The sequence below is a fragment of the Dunckerocampus dactyliophorus genome, chromosome 21 (assembly GCF_027744805.1).
Source record: "Dunckerocampus dactyliophorus isolate RoL2022-P2 chromosome 21, RoL_Ddac_1.1, whole genome shotgun sequence".
Taxonomy (NCBI): Eukaryota; Metazoa; Chordata; class Actinopteri; order Syngnathiformes; family Syngnathidae; genus Dunckerocampus; species Dunckerocampus dactyliophorus.
This window is the reverse complement of record NC_072839.1, coordinates 3,878,702-3,902,141: the sequence shown is the minus strand read 5'-3', so window position 1 is coordinate 3,902,141 and position 23,440 is coordinate 3,878,702. Positions and strand designations below refer to the sequence as shown.

General features: G+C 42.8%; 2 protein-coding genes across 3 annotated transcripts; one reads left to right on the top strand and one right to left on the bottom strand.

The window, feature by feature from the left end:
• The first annotated feature begins 12,139 nt into the window (after window positions 1–12,139).
• ndufb4 (NADH:ubiquinone oxidoreductase subunit B4) lies at window positions 12,140–15,947 on the top strand. The gene is made up of 3 exons (XM_054765701.1): window positions 12,140–12,351; window positions 14,558–14,701; window positions 15,351–15,947. The coding sequence occupies exons 1-3, from the start codon at window positions 12,175–12,177 to the stop codon at window positions 15,411–15,413; spliced, it is 384 nt and encodes a 127-aa protein (XP_054621676.1). The 5' UTR covers window positions 12,140–12,174; the 3' UTR covers window positions 15,414–15,947.
• On the bottom strand, window positions 15,083–23,372 carry hgd (homogentisate 1,2-dioxygenase). Of its 2 annotated transcripts, XM_054765700.1 has the most exons (15): window positions 23,256–23,372; window positions 23,140–23,167; window positions 22,108–22,179; window positions 21,952–22,040; window positions 21,778–21,883; window positions 20,502–20,561; window positions 20,336–20,427; window positions 20,207–20,241; window positions 20,071–20,150; window positions 19,891–19,990; window positions 19,223–19,347; window positions 16,827–16,931; window positions 16,625–16,751; window positions 16,251–16,432; window positions 15,083–15,956 (listed from the first exon to the last, which is right to left on the bottom strand). In XM_054765700.1, the coding sequence occupies exons 2-15, from the start codon at window positions 23,152–23,154 to the stop codon at window positions 15,813–15,815; spliced, it is 1,332 nt and encodes a 443-aa protein (XP_054621675.1). In that variant the 5' UTR covers window positions 23,155–23,167; window positions 23,256–23,372; the 3' UTR covers window positions 15,083–15,812. The 2 variants fall into 2 exon arrangements, with proteins under 2 accessions (XP_054621675.1, XP_054621674.1); XM_054765699.1 differs by having other exon boundaries at window positions 23,140–23,271.
• Between the last annotated feature and the right edge of the window lie 68 nt (window positions 23,373–23,440).

Sequence of the window (23,440 nt, the reverse complement as noted above, 5' to 3'; positions counted from 1 at the left end):
GATGTTCCGTAGTGTTCTACACTGGTCACTAGGTGTCACTAATGTTACTCTAATTTTCAGCGAGACACCAGATGGACCAACAGGCTTTTATTGCAGGTTTGAATGAGCTCACAACAGGAACAATGATCCCTAACACGGGCTGATGTTGCCAAATAAAACTCAACTCTGAACGCCCGACGTCACTTGCCATGCGCATGCCTAGCACTGCAACCCATGTACTGCAACACCATGCATGAGCATGACCCTTTTTTTACAGTCAGCTCTCATTTAACACGGTTGATTGGTTCCAGACAAGTGAATTTTAGTGAAGTGGGATTCCTCGAGCATAGAACACCTATTTACAACCTTGTCAGTACGTTTTTTTTTTATTGTATTAGAGCCCTTTGACATGAAATAACACCCCTATAGTCAGCTTTATACTCACATTACCTAATTAAGTTGACATAATAGAAATCCACCCCCCAACCACCCCCTCTTCCTGCAATGGCTATTGTCTCATCAATGTAACATAATGCAACATTACTGACATCTAGTGACCCGTGTAGAATGCGACATACCACAACATGTCTTTTCGTTCTCTGAACGTCTTAAATTTGTATTTTAGTTCATTTAGTTATTTTTATGCTTGAAATTGCTAAATTCAGGTCAAAAACTTATACATTTAGCTTGAACGTGTATGTTTTCTTGACTAATAATAGGCCATGCTCAACCACAACACAGCGATGATTGATTAAAATATTTTGGAAACAACGAGTGAAGCCGCGAAATTGTAATTGTGATGTGGCGAGGGACGACAACATATCTTAAATGGCTTATTTTCTTATTATTTTCTTACTTTCAATGTCTACTATGTTGGGTAACATGACTGTAAAGGTGACTATAGGGGTGTTATTTAATGTCTAGAGGGCTCTAATGCTTAAAAAACGTATTTAGAGGGTGGTAAACAGGTTTTCGATGCTCTAAATGGGAAAATATTTGATTTAGAAATAAGGAAGCCTACTTCAATTCACTTATCACAGTTAACCGCGATAAACAAGGGATTACCATCCTATCATTTTCTATGCGGTTTCTCCTCATTAGGGTCGGGGGGTATCCCAGCCTATCCCAGCCGACTCTGGGCGACAGGCGGGGTACACCCTGGACTGGTCGCCAGCCAATGGCAGGGCACATATAGACAAACAACAATTCACACTCACATTCATACCTATGGACAACTTCGAGTCGCCAATTAACCTAACATGCATGTTTTTGGAATGTGGGAGGACACCGGAGTACCCGGAGAAAACCCACGCACGCACGGGGAGAACATGCAAACTCCACACAGAAATGCCCAACGGAGATTCGATCTCTTGACTGTGACTGTGAGGCCAACATGCTAACCACTCGGCCACCGTGCCATTACTGTCTCCCAAACATGATGCATGAGAAGCTTGAAGCAGGTACACTTCACGGTTTGTAAAACAAAACAAAAAAAGCATGAGAGCAAATAGCCTGTTTGTAAAATAAAAACAGGAGTAAAAAAACCCCAAAAAACATTAAATGTAGATTAGACCATCTGTTTCGCGCATCAAATTACGTCTGTTTAAGTATCGTGTGTCACTTTTAATTCATTTGGCCGCAAAATGGAAACAAAGCGTGGTCCAGACCAGCAGATTAGACCGGAGTGCTTCTGCAGGACGCTGACGTCAGTGCGTGCACAGACCCAGAGCTTGGACTCGCGCCTATTTACAGCAGCGTAAGGGTGAGCTGGGGTTCAATAATTCACTGTCTCAATTCACCAATGAGTGATGCTTTGCAAATAACAGCTGAAAAGGCTCTTATCGGAAAATTGCAGCAGAAAACCTCCAGTGTGAGGCAATCTGACGAGTACATTACAAGACGATCCAAACGAAGCGGATGACTCATCCTGCGCTCATTTACCAAATCAAAGCCCGCAGTTATTGAGACATTTATAAGGACTCGCTGTTGCAAAAATACCCTGACAAAAAAGCGTTTTTTCCCCCCACAGCATGTTAGTTAGTGAGGTGCATGAGGCGGTGGCCTAGTCATGATACAAGCTGGATTAGGAGGATGCACACGGTCGTCTTGGTTACAAACAAACCCGGGATGCCAGAAACGGCAATGCTCTTCCAAAAGACCAAGGTCGTATTGCTCCTACAGTATTCACAGGCTGTCAGAAAGACGTGGCCTCCGTAACTACTGGAACATCCTGGTGGAATAACCTTTGCACAGGTCCTTATTAATGAAAGAGCTATGCTGAAAAACAATATCAATTATACAGTATACCTCCCTGCCCTTCTACCTCCATACCAGTAAGAGGATCCTCTTTACCGACACATCTACTGTACCTGTCTAACTACCCACACACCTGCATGCCTGTTTGTCACGACCCAACTACTACCAACCTACATATCCATATCATCTAGCTACCTACCATCTGTTAAGTTTGAGCATTTTCTGTTTTGCAGGAAGCAGCTGATTGGTCCCACCCCTTTTTTTGGAGCCTATAAATGGGTGCAGGTGTGCTCTGCACTTTCTCACTCCGGCTCTCGCCTTCCACCTTCCACGCCGCGTGCTGCCTCCGTCTGTGGCAGACTCGGTTCCTCCTCGGCATGCTCCACGGCCACTCAGCCGCTTTATGCTTGCTGCGGGCTTCATACCGAGCGGCAGGCTGGTTTTTGTGTTTTTTTTATGAGTGTTTTTTTAGTTCTTGTTTGTTCTGGAGTGACCGGCTGTCCTGTTTTCGGTTTTGGTTTCGTTTAGGGATTTAGTTGTCTTTTTTCTTGTTTAGGGGTAGCGGTGAGGTGACCTGTTCACCTCATCGTCCTTTTGTTTGTTTGGGGTGGCGCATTTTTTCTTTGTGCATGGGAGGGTTTTTTTTTTCATCTTTTTTTTAAAGTTAATACATGAATAAACTTTGGTGACTTGCTCGTCCCGTCTCCTGCGTTCTCCTTACAATGTAATGGTGTTCCTTTGGGTCGTAACACCATCTAACTACAGTGCATACACGCCTATCACTCTACGTCTCCATCGAGCTAGCTAGCAACATACAGTACAGTACACACCCATCTGTCCACCCGACCTCCCACATGCCTACAGGATCTACCGCTCTATATACCTACCCAGCAACATGCCCTACCTATCCACCTACCTTTCTGTTTGACTAACCTACCTACTGTATCTACCCATCTACCACATGCTTACCTACCTACCTAGCTACCTACCCATCTACGTCTGACTACCTGCATACCTATCTACCTCTCTACCCACCTACATACTGGACCCTCCCACCTACCTCTCTATATCCACACCAATCTATCTTCCTCTCTGCCGACTGTATAGCTACCTGCGTTTGCATACCTACAGTATCTTCCTCCCTACCTACCAACATATCTACCAATCTACCAAGCTGACTACCTCCAATACCTACCCAGGTATACGTTCACTTCTCTGCCTCTACCTACAACCCTTCCTCTCTGCCTCTGAAAGTGCCTTTATACCCACGTTCCTACGTACCTATCTACCTTCCACTCTACCTACAAACCGATCTTGCCCTCTTTCGCTCAACTTACCTGTCTACCTTCATGCCTACCTTTCTACACACCTTTTACCGCTTTACCTACATACCTGTATACCTTCCTCTCTACCGACCTAACCACCAACATAGATAATAACACACCTTCCTGTCTAACACCGTCGATTGACAGACCCATCTAACTACCTAGCTACCTACCTACCCATCTAACATGCTACCCATCTACCGCCCCATCTACCTGCAGAAGGCTGTGTGCACACAGGACCTCTATAATTTTCAACAAAAGCACAATGTTTCACCCTCATTTTCATGATCCATAAAAAACTAAGTTTTCTTCAAATTACAGTTTATTATTTTTGGTAGGCAGGCTGCACCATCACAACAACAAACACTTACCTCCTTATCCAAACAGTATAAATGTGTATTATTACTACCCAAAGTGTCATTATTTATAAGTGGAGCATTTGCCTCACAAAGGAAAGAAAATAACCACCTAACGTGATGTGCGTGTGTGTGTGTGTGTGTGTGTGTGTGTGTGTGTGTGTGTAACACCCAGTACACACAAGGCTGCGGCTGGGGAACTCCTCACGATGACTGTGCGATGACCAAATACGACAAAGTTCACCCTCCCACAAACTACATTGTTTTGGACGACAAAGACGTTTACTCATGATGACGTCAATGTCAGGGAGTTCTAGCAAAGCACTTCTGAGTCATGTGATTGTCGAGATGAGTGTTTTGGAGCCAACAATCGGTAGGCATACATTATTTGCAATGTTCCCGTATGGCTTATGGCGTCGTTAGCGGGCTTTACGGTCAATGTGCTTTGCGGGGATTAGAAAACCGCGACTTAAGTGTTTGCTTCTTGTTGACGAGAGCCGCTCATCGTAAACAACAAGCACCGCGGGATGGAAATGAAAGTCTAAACCAAGTTCGGGGTCCACCCCGAGACGGAAACGCTGTGATCACTTGCCAAACCGTGCGGTACGTGGTGCTTAGGACCGGTTAGTTAACATCGTCGAGCTGCCGCCGTGACAGCGCTCACTGAGCGATGGCAGCACGGATAAGACTCCGTATAAAACGGAGGCTTGCACTGTACCATCAAAATTTGACTTTCATTTCATCTCGCCATCAAAGCGGGGAGCGTATTTAGCGTCTTTGCTGTGTGATTTTGCGGCGGGGGACAGTCACGAGGAGGCAGTGCCTTCCCAGTGTCCCCGCCGTGCATGTCTCATCTATTTTCAAGCCCGCCGCAGACTGTGACCACACGTTCAGGCTGGATTCGCCTCGTCCCCACCAACCCCCATCTCCCGCCACCTCCGATCAGATCAGACACACAAGGGCGGGGCCTGGCCTACCCCCCACACCAATACAAGGCTCTAACCAAAGCATCCTGCAATCACTCACACTCAAGCGATGAAAATACCAAGAAGGCGAGGTGTACAGTATGTGTCTGTACATGCGTTTTTATTTAACTCCTCTCACGCTGGCCTGACAGCATGCAGACATGAGTGGGAGGCTTATTTAGAAGACTTAAATCTTTTGCACATCAACAGGCTGGTTGGACACACACACAAACACACACACACACACACACACACACACACGCACACGCACACACGCTCTGTTTGTTTCACGACTTAAATGTCACATTAGCATCTGATCTGATGTGGTCCCTTACCTTACCTGCCTGTTTCTACTATCGCTTGTGCGACTCGATAAGGCGATTAAAAAATGGGGGGGGCCACTTTGATATTTGTAACCATTTTTATTAGTTATTAAACACGTCAAAATCTGATGTAGGTCAATATATGCCGAGTACAGCAATCCCTCGTCACTTTGCGCTTTGCGGCTTCACTCTATCATGCTTGAATACGGCCTGAGATTAGCCCAAAATAATACATATCTAAGCACATTTTGCCTAAATGGAGCATTTTCAAGCATAAAAATGGCTAAATGAACTAAAGGCCCTTTAGAAGACGCATTCAAAGACGTTGTGATGATATGTAGCATTCTATAGTGGTCACTAGGTGCCAGTAATGTGACTGTAAGGGTTGGTGAGACCAGCACCAGACTTGATCGCCGGAACAACAGGCTTTTATTGCGGGTTTGAATCCTCTGGCACAACAATACTGAACACCGCTGGGCTACTGTTGCGTCCCTAACCGACACCAAGCTAAATGTCAGCTGTGAACCCCTAACATCACTTCCTGTCCGCCCCGCGCTCAGCTTACCCCCGTTTACAGCAACACACGCCTTATTTTCTCCTATTATGTCTACTATATTGGGTAATGTGAGTGTAAAGGTGACTACAGGGGGCGTTATTTCTCATAATGGTAAAAACGAAGGTCGTAAACCGGTTTTCTATGCTGTAACGGTGTCCAAAGTGCAGCCCAGGGGCCGTTTTTTTTTGTATGTAAAAATAAAATATGCCAAAATATATAATATTAAAAAAAAAAACAGCAAGAGCAAAAATGTAAATGTCAGCAGTAATTTTACAAGAATAAAGTCAAAATATAAGAAAAAAGTTCAAGAGGATATGAGGAAAAATCATGTCATTTTAGTTGCATAAAGTCAGAATGTTAAAGAAAAAAGAAGATGAGAAACAAGCAAAAAGTAAAGTTGTAATTTTTGCAAAATTAGATTGGGAAAAGTTTTTTATCGGATTATTAGAGGAACAGGATCAAAATATCGGAATAAAGTCATAGCATTATGAGAAAAATAGTAGGAAAATTAAAAACAACAACAGTAAAAATGGAAAAAGCAGCTGTAAGTTTATGACAAAACAGAAGTCAAACCATATACTCATATAATAAACTCATAATATGAGAAAATGTGTCATTTTAATAGCTCCAGCTGAAATAGGAAAAAAATACTTTTGTTAAGCCGTAATATTATGAGAAACTAAAAGCAAAGGTGTAATTTGGGCAAAATTAAGATGGGGGGGGAGTTTAAATATTACGGGAATAAAGTCATAATATTACAAGAAGAAAATTTACAAACGTTATTTGAGAAAAGAGTTGAAATATTTGGAAAATTCAATTTCAAAAATGCAAAAATGGGGGTGGGGAATCCAAGACCGGTTCAACCTAGTATGCTTTTTCACCTCCAATCACAAAGCTGAGGTGCAGTCTTCTTAGCACTTCTACTCGTGTGGCTTTCCAAAATATCCAAGCTGCATTCCTTTGCATTTGTCACCACGTGGCCCTCGGTGGAAAAAGTTTGGACACCCTTGCTTTAACTAGAAAAACATTCAATTTATAAATATGGGATCCTACTTTGCGGAAACCCGTTTATGACGCTGAGGTCGAGGACCGATTCAATACGATAAACGAGAAATTAGGGCCACAATATTTACGGAAAAAAACTGCCACCATCTCAGCTAAACGATAGAAACATGAGATCTCAGCTAAATGATAAAGCAAATTGTTGCTAGTATTAGAGTCTTACCTTGTAACATTCAACATTTGTTTACTTTTTAGAATATGCTAAAAAAAATAAGATGCAAATGGCCCCCGGGGCCGCACTTTGGACACATTTTCTCAGCCAATTGCTGCAGGAAATGCAATCTATTTATGACAAATGTTGCATTTTATCCACTCATATATGTGGGAAATATGGCGGATGACGGATGGAGCGGCGGGCCCATCTCTGCCCATGTACGTTGAAGCACAACATTTTTGCTGAGCTTGACCCTTTGCCCACAAACTAATTTATTGAGACGCTAATGCTTCAGGCAAGGGAATCAATAACACGGCGACATGCTGGAATTGCCAGATGCTTTTTTAAAAGTAGATCATCAGGATGAAAAAGCCTGGACTCGTTAAGTGTATTGCGAAGCCATCTCATGTGGCGCCTTGCGGAAATTTAGTTGGAAATTCTACACAAACGCTCATTCAAAACTGATTCGCCAAAAAGGACTACAAAAATGGCGACCACAGACATGTTGGGCAGCGGCGGAGGTGAGACGTCTGCCACTTGATGGTCAAATCCTAATTTGTTTGCGTCCCTCTGTGTGCACAGTTTAAACTACATTTTTAAAAAGTAGACCTAAAAAAAAAAAAAGTTAGCGGTTATTGGTCTTGCAAAGCACAGTTATCAGTATACTTGCTCACGGTGCAACGAAACAAAAACACAACACATCCACAGCAAGTTAACACATCACATAAATCACCTACTACTCCTACTATGTGGGTGACAAACACCTAAGCGCTAAACATAACACGCAAATTAAAACTTATTTCTGCAAGGTATGCTGGGTAGTCCAGCGACAACAACAATATCAACTATGAACAACAGAAGATTGGATATCAAGGAGTACTGTAACTCTTTTACTTCGCTGATGACCTCAACATATTTGCAATCAAGCAAAAATGCGACAAACACGGCAAAATGTCGGGAGAAAGAGTACTACAAGCTACCCAGCATGCCTTGCGGCGGGAATATAACGGTGTTTTTTCTTTGCATGGGTATAGTGCGTAGATATTTATTTGTATGCCCACATGGTGCAGTAGGTCGGTTACTTTGTGCGTGGTGTGTGTCTGCGTGTTGTGTTTGGATTGCTTTTTTTGCACAGGCTACAGATTGCATCTGACCACAATAGCGCTGCACGTCATGCGGCCGGCTACAGTTTCTATGTTTAAAAAAAGGAATTTGGAAATGCCCGGTGGGCCGGATTAAGACGCTTGATGTGGCCCGCGGGCCGCAGATTGCCAAATCCTGCTTTGAAAGGACAAAAAGGGCTTTGGGCAAGCCGGTAGAGCTCGAGTGTGTCACTCTCACCAAGGTGAGACACCTCCTGCAGGATGTGAGGCCGACGGGTGGGTCAGGGGGCAAAAAAAAATTAAAAAATAAATAAATAAAAAAGGAGACAAGCTGGGAGGGCAGCACACGGAGCATGGCGGGCGAGGGTGGAATTCCAATGAGCGTGAGATATTTCGGACGGAGCTACAAAGTTGAAGCCTTCCCATATACACACACAATACAGAGCGGAAGCACCGAGGGAAGGAAGATGAGACAAACAGTGGAGGTCTGCTTGGGTGGTACGAAACGCACCTCCTTGCTGACTTGTACGTGTAAAAAAGGTCTTCAAACCGGAATAATTACGCACTAGAGATGAAAACAAGGGTGGAACGTTGAATTCCTGTTACATTCCTCAAAAGGCATGGAATCTTTGAGGCAGGGAATATTATGAATAAGAAGCAGCAGAGCGCATGAGGTCACCGTCTGCAAGTCTTCGAGCCACTTCAAGGGCCGCTGCAAAAGAACTCAACTATTTTCTGGGGTTGCGGCCACAGAAGGAACCCTGCTCCCGTTTTCCAAGCGAGCAGCAATAATCGGGAATGAGCACTACGATGGGAGAATTCACATTTTGCATCAAGCTGTGTTGACAAAGAGCCTGCCAGCTGGAAATCAACGAAAACATGAATAAAAACCATGAGGTTAAAAATCTCCCTGGAAACTTTTGTTGACAGACATGATGTTTTGCCGCTTGGCCCGGGGAAGTATGAACTCCCTGGGAATTTGGGATTCCGAACTGCAGAGAGAGATGGCACTTCAAATGCTCTGGCGGAATAAATCATTCGGTCACACTTCCTGATGCGGCAGCTTTCAAAGAGCTCTCTCAGCACCCCTCTAACCGAGATATCCAATTCTCATGCATTGACATATTTGTGTGCATTCAGGTGCAGTTCATTTGCTAATTAGAGCGCCAACCTGGAGTTGACAGTATTGCACTTTTTGACAGGTCACATTTTATGAGCTACTGCACTGCGGGCGATTAACCGTAGTCTGTCCAAATTATGACCGCTATGGAAATGCTATTACCTAATCAACATTCACATTTCAGTTTCAGACAACATTATAACAAATTACACAATTTCTGTGGTTGGAACGTAGAAATTGTAATTATTTTGTGAACTTTTGGATGGGAAAACTGGACAAACTGCTCTCCACCGTGGACAACCTCTCCCGCCCACTCCACGGGACAACAGACAAGCAGCGGAGCTCATTTTCCAACAGACTCCTCCAGTTCCGTTCCCACAGTAACCGTTATACACGCCATCCGGCTCTACAATACCTCACCTGTCTGTGAAAGATCGTTCACAGCATTATTGCGCTGTACTGTCTGCCCTCCCTTGTGTACAGTGTACATTTACTTGTACTTATGTTTTTACACACCATTTCAAAATATGATTATCTTGTTGTTTTATTACTATATTTTATTCATATTGCACTGCATTTTATTTAAGAGCTTTTTTCTTGCAGTTGAGCGACTGAAACCAAGCAATTTCCCTTGTGGATCAATAAAGTCTGTCTAACTCAAAATCTAAGTCTAAAGATCAGGGGACTCCAAAGTGCGGCCCGCAGCTTTTTCATTCTTTTTCTTCTTAAAAAATTATTATTATTATTATTTTACAAGTCCAAATATTAAGTGAACGGAATTTTACAAAAATAGCGTAATTGACACTGCTAGTATCTTGCCCAAGGACACTTCGACGCGATCACGGGAGGGCAGAGGATCGAACCTTCATGTTGGGAGAGGACCACTACCACCTGAGCCATGAGGCGGCCGAAGTTGACGCATTGCAGAAAAAATATTTTTGAAAAGTTGTAATTTTTGGAAAAATTGATTCTGGAAAAAATTACAAGAAAAAGTCAAAGTCAAAATATTTTGGGAATATAATAATAATAATACTACTACTACTACTAATAATAATAATAATAATAATAATAATAATAATTCCGAGAACAAAACTTACAAGAAGTTAAAATTGTTGGAAAATTAAAAAAAAAAAAAAACAGCAAAAATGGAAAAAAAAAACAGCTGTAATTTTTACAAGAATAAAGTCAAAATATTGAGAAAAAAGTCATATTCTAACAATAAAAAAGGCGTACCATGACAAAACAAAGAATAAAGTGTTCATTTTTTAAAAAATAATTGCTTGCGCAAAAAGTTCCAAGAATAAAGTCAAAATATTGTGCGAATAAAGTCATAATTACGAGTAGAACAGCAGAAGAAATGGGGGTAGAAAACATCTGCACTTTTACAAGAATGAAGTCACAATATTGAGGAAAAAAAGTCGTATTCTAACGAGAAAACGTCTCAATTTTATGAGAAACTCATGAGGAAAAATGCCTTCTTAGTAACAGAGGTGAAATATTAAACAATGTGAAACAAAATTATGTTGTATTTTTTTTAATTAGGTTGGGGAAGTTATAATATGGGAATAAAGTCAAAATATCATGGAAATTAAGTCATAATATTGCAGAAAAAATTACAAAAATTATTTAAGAAGTTGAAATATTAAAATGGCAAAAATGGGAGAAAAAAGACCAGTTGATACTACTAATAGGCCTTTTCACCTATATCACAAAGCTGAGATGCATTTTTTCTTGAAATATATAACTTCTTAGCATATCGACAAGTGTTGCTTTATAAAGCATCAAAGTGGCCTTTACATCCTTTCATTTTTCACTATGTGGCCCTGGGTGGACAAAGTTTGGACGGCCCTGCTATACAGTAGAGACAGTAGTTGGTAAAGCTCGCCCTCTTGTGGTTGGATATGAAACATTGTTTTATTTTTTTTGACAGAAAAGGTGCACTTTAGTAAATACCCTCCAACTAATAAACAGTACGAAGTGTGTATGAGGCATTGCGTTGCTTACGATGACGATACACTTTGGACAGAAAACTAATAGGGATCATGTCGCATAATAAAAATTCTCTTTATATGAGCCATTTATGGACCATTTGGGTTCCTGCGCCTCATCTCCTTGCAAGTCCTGCACCCACGCGGAGAAGCTGGTTGACTCTGAGTCGGTTTGACCTGCATCAGAACCTTGTCTCTCTCCAAAGCCACTTTCATGGTCTGCTGCACAATGGCCTGATATTTTCCGTCCATTTTCCTGATTGCAGGTTCGCATGCACTGCACTGAGCCATCAGTCTCCTCGTCTCCTCCACCAGTCTGCACTTCTCCTGGTCTGCACGTTTGAGCTTCATCCGCTGTTCGTCCCGGGCCCTCTGTGCCCTCAACAGTGTCTCAGCCGAGGCAGAAGCAGACCTCCGGTATTCTTCTCTCTCCCGAAGTGCGTGTTTCAGCTCGTTGCGCAAACGCTGGTTGTGCACGTAAATATCGGGAATCACGTCCACCTGCTTGGGGTCCACCAAGCCCCTGTGTACCACCTCCGTCCACTCCGCTTGAAAACAGTCGAGGGTTGCCGTCATTCCCATTTCACTGAGAAAACTGCGTAAAAAGTCATCCACGGTGACCGGAAGTTCAAAACCGGAAGAAGCGGTTTGAGCTATTTTCTCGCGCTCGTTGATAGTTTGGACTGTGGCCTCCAAATCTTCTTCTCCTTCTGCCAAACTACCATCATCAACATCATCCTCTTCATCCTCCTCATGATCAACAACATCGTCTTGTTCCATACTGACTATGGAGGGAAGAAGACGAAGCACTCGTCCTATACCACAAATTATCAAAATTAAAACGTCAGCTGTCGTCGACGATATTGAAGTCAACAAAAGTTAGTTCTGTTTCCATGGCGATGACTCCGCGCGAGAGTTCAGGCAACGCGTCATTCTGCTCATCACAACAACACGAGACTTCCCCAAATCTCGTTTGGCCGAACCGCCATGGCGGACTATCGAGAGGCGCCCTTGGCCACACGGCCCAAAACACTGGACCCCAATGAGTACTTTAACGTTTCGCCGGAGTACCGACGCGCCGAGGAAGAGCGGGCGGCACTGCGGGCGAATTTGAAGAGGCAATACCAGATGCAGCTCAACAACCCGCACAGAAAAGAGCTCATTGTAAGTGTGGCTAACCGCGAGCTAACAATGTCACCCTTGGAGAAACTTGCGATGCTAACTGCTTGCATGCTAACGTTTAAGCTCGTAAAAATAAGCCGTTCATAACTCTTATGTGTGTCAAAGTGGAACTGGAATATTTTACCTTTGTCATTCTTGTCGAACGAAGATAGCAGGCTCGTAATGGATGCTAACGCTCATGTATTACAGGGACCTTTTAATTACAACCCAACACTCACGCAGGTGTAAATTAGTGTCGAATACAACCTAGCAACTAAACATTCCAATATAATGCTTTGTACGTCTACACCATTACAGCGGACCATAAGAAGTCTATACAGTTGAACCTGTTTGCGTTGGTCCAGCTAATATGTACAACCAGTCGACGTTAACCAACTCAAGTCCTGGTCTGTGGAATCACAGGAGTGCCAAAATTAAAAGGGAATTCGTGTGGAAATACAAAGAGAATCAATAATTAAATTTAAAAAAATTACAAATGTGGAAATACAAAGAGAATCAATAATAAAAAAATATACAAATGTAGTCATTCTTTTTCCATTTTGTCATTGTTTTTTCTGTATTGTTTTTGTTTTTTTTTCAATTTGCCGTTGTTTTTCCTGTTTTGTATTTGTCTTTTCCACTTACGTTTTGTCATTGCATTTAGTAATGACAAAGACAAAAGAATGATTTCTGTATTGTCTTTCTTTTTTTCCCATTTTGGCGTCACTTTTCCTGTTTTGTCTTTTCCATCTGTGTTTTTTCATTTAGTAATGGCAAATGCAAAAGAATGACCCTCTGCCAGGATGATGACTACACGGGCTATGTAATTATGGAAACTCGGGAGCCCGGAAATAATGTCACGGACAGAAAGTAGATGCAAATACACGTTTATCAAAAGTAAACGTGGGAAATTTAAGTAAGATAAGATAAGGCATTTACCTCCAAAATTGCGCCACACAGCTTCATCCACATCTGCATTCATCAACGCAGATATAACCTTTAAAGACTTTATAGACTTTTTTATAAAAACTTTCCATGACATCTTCCACCAACCGAGCAAAAAACAGTTGGAAAAAACAGACAATACAGAAAAAACAATGACAAAATGGAAAAGGAATATGACTCCATTTGTATATCTTTTTATTATTGATTCTCTTTGTATTTCCACATTTGTAATTTTTTTTTTTTTATTGATTCTCTTTGTATTTCCACACGTATTCCCTTTAATTTTGGCACTCCTGTGATTCCATAGGCGTCCACATCCATCGGCGGTGTCAAACTCGTGCCATGTAGGGCACTACAGTAGACACTGCAGGTTTTCTTTCGAGCCGTCACGAAAGCAGGTGGTTTTAATGATCAATTTGAGGGAAGGAGTTCATCAATCAAATCGCCTGATGGGGAAACTGCAGTGTTCCGATCCTCTATTGACACGTCAAGTGCCGTTTACGTTTAATAGCGTGTAACGTTTTGCCAAAGTACAGGTTTTAGATGCAGCAAAATGAAGCTGTGGTGGTGGGCTACATGCAGTTTATTTTTTAATGCCAAATAAATGGTCTTCCATAAGTGTAGCGCTTTTCCACCTCCCAGGCACTCAAAGCTCGTTGACACTGCATCGCTGTCTAAGGCTGGACACACTACATGTTTGTTAAACAACTTAGTCACACATCTACTGTTTTGAATTATAATGACAACAAGAGAGCAAGATTGTTAAGTGACACTTGAAAAAGTAGGTTGGCGTGAACGTCATAGCCACTTGTAGCTCGCCCGTGAGAGGCAGTTCAAAATGGGTTAAAGGCGCCAGAAAGTGGAAAGAGATGGAAACGTGAGGGATCACACACGCTGGCATAGATAAGTGTTGCATGTGACAAGCTGTCGTCAATTGACATGTATGTATGTATGTATGTTTTAGGGACTATTTTTTTCATTTGCACGATAAGTGAATGTCAATACACAACACGCGAGTGCCGCGACATGAGCAAGTAATTGATTTATTGATTATCATGACAGGCCTAACTTGCATTTTATTTAGTTGGGACAGTGCAAATAAATGAACAGTTTAAATGAACAGTGTACAGGTTGTCAATGAGCCAGATTCTAGCATATTTGCTCTTTTTCATCTGTAGTCCCAATGCAATCCTGTAAAGGCTGTACATCCCGTAAAGACTACTTTAAACACTTCATTTTTTTAATTTTTTTTTTTTTTTTACAGGAAGATCCTGCCCTGACACGCTGGGTGTACGCCCGCTTCAACCCTTACAACCACTTCAGACCCACCTCAAAGATGTCTCTGATAGGCACCATGTTTGGCATTGTTCCTCTCTTTGTCCTCTACTACGTCTTCAAGACAGACAGGGTATGTGCACACTCGTGGCTTAGACTGTTAACAGGGATGGGAAGCTCTGCCTGATACATGCATCTCCATTCACTAGCAACGATACGATGCATCTTCATCAATTGGCGATTCCATTAGATACGATTTAACTCCTGATCACGATGCATCGTGATTCGATTATGCGTAGCTTCAAAATGTATTTGATATCATTTGCTTTGCACTGATCAAAAATGAAAGTTTAAAGTTTACTTGACAAAAATATTTTACTAATTATTAAGATATGATACAATCATCCCTTGTTCATCGCGGTTCCAGACCCGACCGCAGTAAGTGAATTCCTTCAAAGTAGGATTCAGTAAATAGAATATTTTCATACTCATGGCATAGAAAATGTGTTTGCAATCTTGTCAATATGGTTTTATAGTCACCTTTACATTTTTATTACCCAAAATAGTAGACATAATCAGAGGAAATAAGACATTAGACATAAATAAGACAACATAGACTCACATCAGCAGTTCCCTGTTTTTTTCGTACTTCCTGCGGTGGCTATTGTCTCATCAATGTATTGTAATGGAAATGCGACATCGATATGCTTGTGTCGAAATATGAGGATTTGTCAACTGTAATGCAGGTAGAACCTCATCACCTGTTGGTTGTTTATTTACAGGACAGGAGAGAGCAGCGTATTCGAGATGGAACTCTGGAACGCAAGTTCAGGTTGTCGTCGTGAGCTCCAAGACGACCTGTGTGTGTTCTCTCGTGTCGGTGCGTGTAATTAACAAAATAAACCTATGCTGTCAAATTCATTGTGGCGGTATATGCTCAGAAAAATAGGTGGGAATCACAAAATGTTTAATTGTGTACACATTATGAACAGTAATGTCTAATGCATTCAAGAAACACGACAACTCACTGCGAACGTTCTTGAGGTGTTAAAGGGATGTGCAACTACTCGTAACCTTTTCCTGCCAGCTCCAAGTGGCAATTATGGGCTAAAACTCAAGCCTGTATCATTATGTTGATTTTAGCACATTTGATAGAAATTGCAGAATGCATGTTGCGTGACGCATAGGTTTAAAGGGGGCAACACATTTGTGACTTTTCTTATAGCTACTACAGTGGCTTTCTTCTAGTGTTTGCTGGGCTTCCAGTTGGGATCAAAGTGGCTGCGTAGATGCTCCCAGCACTGGTAGTAGCTCTTGTCAAGCTTCTGGCACGTCTCCAGACCCCACTTGGTCACAGCCATACTGAAAGAGGACTCAAACATGAACGCCTGAGGGGAGAAAGAGGATTTAAAGTCAAAGGTGATGCTTCACAGTACAGATTCCTACTCTTTGTTCCAAGAGCCCTAGAAACCCTAAGATATGCCTTTCAGCTATTAAATGCATTTTATATTCAGTTCTATACTTTAAGAACAAAGTACAGGCACTTGTTAGACAGCGCCCTCTGTTGGATTCAGTCTTCCCCCGCCATGAAACCACTTTCTATTTGAAGTTACCATAAAAACAACTGAAAGCAGAGAAAATGTGCGAGTAGGTGGGGACCTACTGTACTTTAAAATTTTTACCATCGTTCCTTCAGCCACCCTCTCAGGTTTGAGCTGAGCAGTGCTGTTCTTCTCGAAACAGTCAGCATCAGGGCCGTGTGGGGTCATCATGCTGTGGAGACTGCCCCCTCCCGGCTGGAAACCCTCTTCTTTAGCTTCATAGTGGCCCTTAATAAGGCCCATGAATTCACTCATGCAGTTGCCTGGACACACAGACAGGGGGAGCTATAACACAAAATTACAGCGCAGACCTTGCTACCAGAGGGTGTAACAACAATGAAGTCCACTAGGTGTCAGTGCTATCACCCAATGATCATTACTGGCTTATTTAAATACATGAATACACACGTGGAAATAACGTTTTTGCACACATTGTCAAGCAAGCGCAGCCTTACGGTGATAATATGGTGGCCGGAAGGTGTGGTCAGCCACGCCCCACCGCGGGGGGAAGATGACAAAGTCAGCAATGGCCACGCCTGGTCTTGTGGATTTGGCCGTCAGCACGGTAAAGATGGAGGGATCCTACACAAAACGGGATGTGAGAGGGCGTTCAAGCGTTGTTGCTTTTTTTGTGCTAGTGGAGCAAAGGTGACTCACGGCGTGGTCAAAGGCCACACAGTTGATGACCATGAAGTTGTTAAGATTGTATTTGTATGGCGTGTAGTTGCCATGCCATGCCACCACATTGAAGGGGGAGAAGTCCTAACAAAACAGATAAGACAATCTGAGCAAAAGCAACAACACAAAAGACTTTAAATTGAACTTTTCACAAGAGGAGGAACAATGAATGATGTCTTTGTACTCTTAAATTCCCACACCGAGCGCTGCTTGGCATAAAGGGGAAAATGGTCATAATGAAAAAGTTTTGTGAAATAAGCCTTCTTCCACCCCACCACCCCACCCCCTGTTCTTTGTGAGACAACGTTGCAGGTATTGCTCGGTAATTTGCTTCCAAATCAAACTTTCACAAACTTTTAAGCATTTGCGGCAGTGTAGTTATGGGAGAGGGGCGGGGGGTAACAGCAGAGTGCAGAGATATTTCTTTATCTTGATTGTTAAAAAAACACAGCAATTTTATAGCGCTTCTGTTCTGATAATGTCACCGCAAAAAAAAATAATACAGCAGCAGCTCTAAAATCGATATAGTTCATTACAACTGGAGCCGTCTTCTGACTGACCTCGGTGCTCGCCTCACACGTGTCATCACGTATGCTGTCTCACACACACACAAAAGAAAGGCTCATACATGCAAAGTGCATATATTACATCATGTTTCTACAATTACTAAGTTTTTATATGCATGCCATCGTTGTGTTTTTGCAGGCATATAAATGAAATATTTAATTTTGTTGCCTTATTTAGCATACTTTGTAGTTTCTTCATCATTTCAATGGCTCATTCAATCAGTTACGGTTCAGCCGAGGCCGTTTTGCTGAGATTGACTTCTATCAAAGTGCAACTTTTGAATGCAAGGATGTAAGTGAAAAGAGACATTTTGTAGCCTTATGTATTCGGTGCATCAAACATAAATCATCGCTGTTTTGTGGTTGAATAAGGTCTATTAGCACATGTTGACCACAGCCACACAAGTACTGTGCAGAACAAGGAACTCTCCAAATGCTAACGTGTGAGTCTTTAGTACGTTTTATTTTCTCATGATGTCTACCATATTGAGTCACAGGAGTGTAAAGGGTGTTATTTCATGTCTAGAGGGCTCTAATAATGTCAAAAAAAACATATTTTGAAGGTTGTAAACAGGTTTTCTACCCTAGAATTATTTATAAATAAGGAATTCTACTTAGCGGAAATTCACTTATCAGTGAACCGTGATAAGCAGGGGATTGCTGCACGTCTAAAAACATTATTTCCAAATATATTTTGTTCAAATATATTGGCATAGTTTGACTTGAAATGTATAAAAGTACAATTTCGATTGCAGGGATGTAAGTGAAATGTCCAATTTTCTAACTTTATGTATTGTGTGCATCATTTGACTTTACTCCTCAGTTGTTTCACACTGTGGCCACTTGTGACCGTGTCGAAAAACTTCAAAATACACGTGTTTAGTTTGACTTCAAATATATCAAACTGCCATTTTGAATGCAAGGATATTTCTGATGTCTAGCACTTATTTTAGGCCTCTTTTTTTTTTTTTTTTTGCTAAAATGCATTCTTTAGTTTGACTTAAAATATAGAAAAGTGGGTCGCAACTTATTGACCGTCAACTAAACACACACACACCAAATGATCTTTGGTGAACATGGTACAGGATAATCCCTGGACATTCACGTGTAGCGCCTCTCCTCGCTTCGATTAGAAGAGTTGTACACACACACAGTACACAAAAAACAAACATATTGGCCCAGTCAAGCAAATAATAAGTTAATTTGAGCAATTTTGTTGCACGGCAGGGGGAACAAAACAGCAGGACAAGATGGGAGAACGCTCCCCCTCACCTCCCATCTTATTTTTCTTGCCCCCTGCTCCCCCTCCCCTCCTCTATAGGCTAGTGGAAGGATGGACGTCAGGAAAGAGAGACCTTTCACCTTTTTTTTATCGCAAGAGGCTCGAAAATGTTCCCGGCCTTGCATGGTTTCCACGGTTACAGCCCCTTATTGTCTTACATTACACGTCTAGACAATTATCTGCACAATAGGAAGAAGGTGGGATCGTTCTTCGAGTGAAATATGTTGAAATAAACGCTTTGTTTGTCGACGTATCACCAGACACAAAACCCCTGACCGCCTTAACTAATTACGAGCGATTAAGACGCATAATCGAGGTGGAAGCATTTGGATATGGAACATGTGCCAGGGATGGTAAATGAATCAGCGGGAGCATCTAATGCATGACACGCTTCCCTTGGTGAGCGTCCAAGCTGTTAGTCATTGTCGCGCTTCACTGGGTGTTTCCTGAGCCGCATGCAAACCTTTAATGAGCTAATAGGCCACATAGGTGACACTTTGAGGAGACACACACACACACACACACACCTGTTGGCAAGCGAAGAGCCTTCCCTGGTACTTATTGATGACGGTGTAACCGGCGGACACCTCACGGTCCTCGTACCACGCCACGGGGCACAGGAAGTCTCTCGGGTTGGCCAGACCGTTGGCTCCTGTGGAAGACATGCAGGTAAAGTATACCTGTGGTCAAGCGTGGGGGGGTTTCAGCATTTCTGATTGTGCGTGTAGGGTTATCAAGCAACAAGAGAAGATGAGTGATTTCGTAATTTGGATCCCTTGCAGTTTTTACCAAGGAGATTATACAACAGGAGAGCTGACTCGGCATCCACTTCCATATTACGCCCTGGGGGGGTTTGGCCGCCATTATGGGGGCAGAATCCAGACAAACTGCATTGAAAATATGCCCTCGGCACACTTCTCAGCCATTAATTGCTCTAGTCGACGTTTCAAAAGGCCGGATACGTCATTTTTCCAAGTTCCCCAAAAACAAAGACAGGTATGTGTAGATTTATGACACTGTTTGTTGTAAATAAACAACACTGAACAAGACGTAAGTGTATATTGTGTGGGACTCCCACACAATAAATCTTTAAGCTAATTGCTTTCTCTGGGTGATTAGTTGAATTAATGGCAAGTTGGTGACTTGTATGACAGGAATATACTGTATGTGCCCCACTGAAACTGCTGTCACCCACCTATGGGTCCCAGGTCAGGTAGCTCAAAATGTGCTCCATACACCTCCAGGACGTAACCCCTCGTTTCTCCAAAGACGTCTACGCTGAAGCGCATCCCTTGCTGGTGTAAACGCAGTGACAGTGGAGATCGGTGAGATATGGACAAAAGAATTGCGACACAACATGGACTCCAAAACATACCTGAAGGACACATATTTCATTGGGCTCCACCATCATCTTGCCGAACTCTGTGGTGATCAGGAGCTCCCCCTGCTGAGGGACTGCAGAGACAAAAGATCATTTCATGTGCTGATTGATGCTTTTTTCCCCCGCTTACCGATCAAGAAGTCTCCATCGGAGTTGTTGAAGCATCTGGAACGCAGGAGGAAAATAATGCTGACTTGTGTGAGGTATGAATGAAACTAAATGTTTGGGATTGTGTTTGCTTTATGACAGCGGTTCTCACTTGTTCAGCATGGGGGTGTTGCACGTGTACACGTGGATGCCGATGCCGTTGCGGGATTTCGCATCCCCGGCTCCGCAGAGGGTGTGCAGACCCTGCGGGACGCACACAACAATCCCACTGAAGCCCTTCCACTTTGAATCTCAGTGAAACGTGCAACGCAACCCACCGCCACAAAGTCCACTCTCTTCTCCGTAGATTTGGGGATGGAGAATGGCCGCCATCGCAGCTGTGAAAGGAAAACAACGGAATTAGGAGCCAATCGCAGGTCAAAGCTTTTCTTATAGCTCCCAGGCTCCCCCTGCTGGTGTTATGTGTCATTTCCTTGAAAGCCACTGTACTGTAAGTACTGTAGATGAGTATTCATCCTACTGTACATATCTTTTATTCCTGTCTGATGTTGGCAGCCTTCCGTTTAAATGGCTTCAATTTAAGCTTCACTTTGTGTCCACTCACGACGGCCATGGTTTAAGTCTGCTTATTCATTTCGTACCAAATTGAAGGGGAAAGTCTAACAGTCACGATAAAGCATTATCCCAAGTACAAAAATACATAGAACCAACGATAAAGCCTCATTTTGGGGGGAATCCCCACTCACAGGGGCAGGACTTCACCGCTGGGCCGTGCGGGGATTAGAACACCAACATAAATGAAATCATCAATCATCAAACGTACTTATCTGTTCAACTTCAGGCACTTCCTGCTGCGTTCCTCTCGTGCCGTGAGGCGTTCGGGCACACTTGTAATTATGAGTGTTAGGTGCCAAGTGTTTTTCATTTTTATTCAAGTACCCCACTTTGGGAACCTGGGATATACGTGAATAAATACAAATACAATAAAATAGTCATATTTGAACGTAAACAAGTGCAACAATGGGTTCATCTAAAGGAGTCCGAAAAGTACCATCCATCCGAAGACATTTCCTTTTCAGTGGGGAAAAAAACATTAAAAAAATAAAATTATTTAAATAATTTATGGAACCACGAAAATGTGGCTTATAATTGATCCACTTCCACTGTGGATATAAGAAAAAAGAAAATAAATCAATTACGTTGTGACGTCTCCAATCTGATAACATTTTTTGGAAGTGGGGCGGGGGGTGATGTATATAGTAGAAATCTTGTTGCCTGACGTTTACGCTCTGCAACTGCCTTAAAATGGACGGGCGGATAACGTAGATTACACGTGCCTAACATGCGTGACTGCCCAAAAAAAGTAAAATAGCAAAAACAGGGCGTAGCTGAGGCCTGCATGGATGCTGTGCTCTTCTTCTCGAAGGCGGTAAAACTAGTCGAGGCTAAATGAGCAGCACCTCTGCTGGTGGCAGCCAAGTAGTGCACACCATTGGGAGGCCAGACTGTTTCTTAGTTTCATTGGCAGAGTTTTGAATCTGCAACACGCACCCCTACAAGGCACCATTGTGTGTGTTAGTGTTTCCATGCTACCTGGTTGGGGTCAGGCTCCACCTCATTCCAGTTCTCCGTCAGGTTCCCACAAGGCGCAGCACTAAAAGGTTTATGCTTGACCGACGGGAGGATGCGATACAACCAGCTGGAGACAAGCCAAAGAGTTTAAACATATTCACCGACACTCGCTGGAACATCAAGACGCATCAAGACCTTCTCTTATTGGCCGGCCGCGGGCAGGTGAAGGCGGAGCCAGAGAGCTGCTCGGCGTAGAGTCCGTACGGGCACGCCTGAGGATTATTCTGTCGGGACACAGTGTGCTGCATTCAGGCGTCACCTTGAAAACGGGTCGAGTGAATTCTTCAGTACCTGCCCTTCAGGTAGAGAACCGGGGCAGCGGGGGTCTTCGGAGGAGAATTCATTCCCAAAACCACACATGTACTGCAAAGAAATAAAAGTGAGACAGACACACAACACGCGGCGTCATTGTAATGCACAACCAGTGTGTTCACGCTGGTTATAATTAAATTTCAAGGCTCGTCATTACGTCTGTTTTCTTAATTGTCGTCACATTGATTCACATCAGCGTTGCAATAAAGCAGCTCAGTCATCCACTGTTGTTATTTGCCGTTGCAAGACTAATTACACCTGCGTACTTTGTTTTTTTAATCAGTATTTCAATGCAGATTGCTACTGCTGCACTTGATGACACCATCACTAGTGACCAGTGTAGAATACTACACATCACATCCGTCTTCTCAATGCCTTATTTTCCTTCATTTATCCATTTTATATGCGTGAAAATGCTTCATTTAGGCAACAAATATGTCAAATCTGTATTTTTTTTCCCCAACTGAAAAGTTTATTCATTGAAATATTTGTGAAAAATCAAGATGGAGTGATGCTGCGAAATTGCAAGCGTGAAGTGGCGAGGGATTACTGTGTTGGAAAGATGCTGAGTCATTGTTCGTGTGCATACTTGGGTGCAGATGTCTTCCATATGTGTGCATGCGTGCAAGTAGAAACTTTTTTTTTAATTTTTTAAATAAAATCACATGAAATGAAAGCAGCTACTCTGCAAATATTGATATCCAGGATCACACTCACGATACCACTTATGCTACAAGTTGCATTATTTTCCTTTCAAGGGTTCACGTCCTGAGCTCACATCTGGGCAGCTGCCGAATGCTGCATCCTGATTGGCTCAGGAGCAACACCACCCATCTGTCAGTCTGCTTCTGTTATTCACATAACCTGACGCATTTGTGGCACAAACATGAGAACAAATCCTCAGCGAAGGCGTGCATTTCCTAATGGCCAGCGCGCTACACGCGTACTTTGCTATTTAAAGAGCACACGGCCATTTTGAATGCAAGTGAATGCAAGCGACAGCCGCCTTACCTTGAGTTCAGCCATTCTTCCTCCGCAGCTGGGAAAGTTGGAAAAAAGTTAGAAATTAACAGCAATAACAGTTTCACTCCCGAAGCCAACGTCGCCGCACACTTCTTACTTCTTACCCGTGAGTGAGTGGACGAGGTGGGCTGGATGTTCCTCAATATGGCTTCCATTAGGCCCCCGGTGGGCGGGCTGGCTGGAGGGATGTGTGACGCAACGCAGCGCAGCGCACAGGACGGGTCAGAGGTGTGCAAACAAAGACGGCAGGACAAACAACAAGCGTGTTTGTCATCATGTCCTGCAAAAT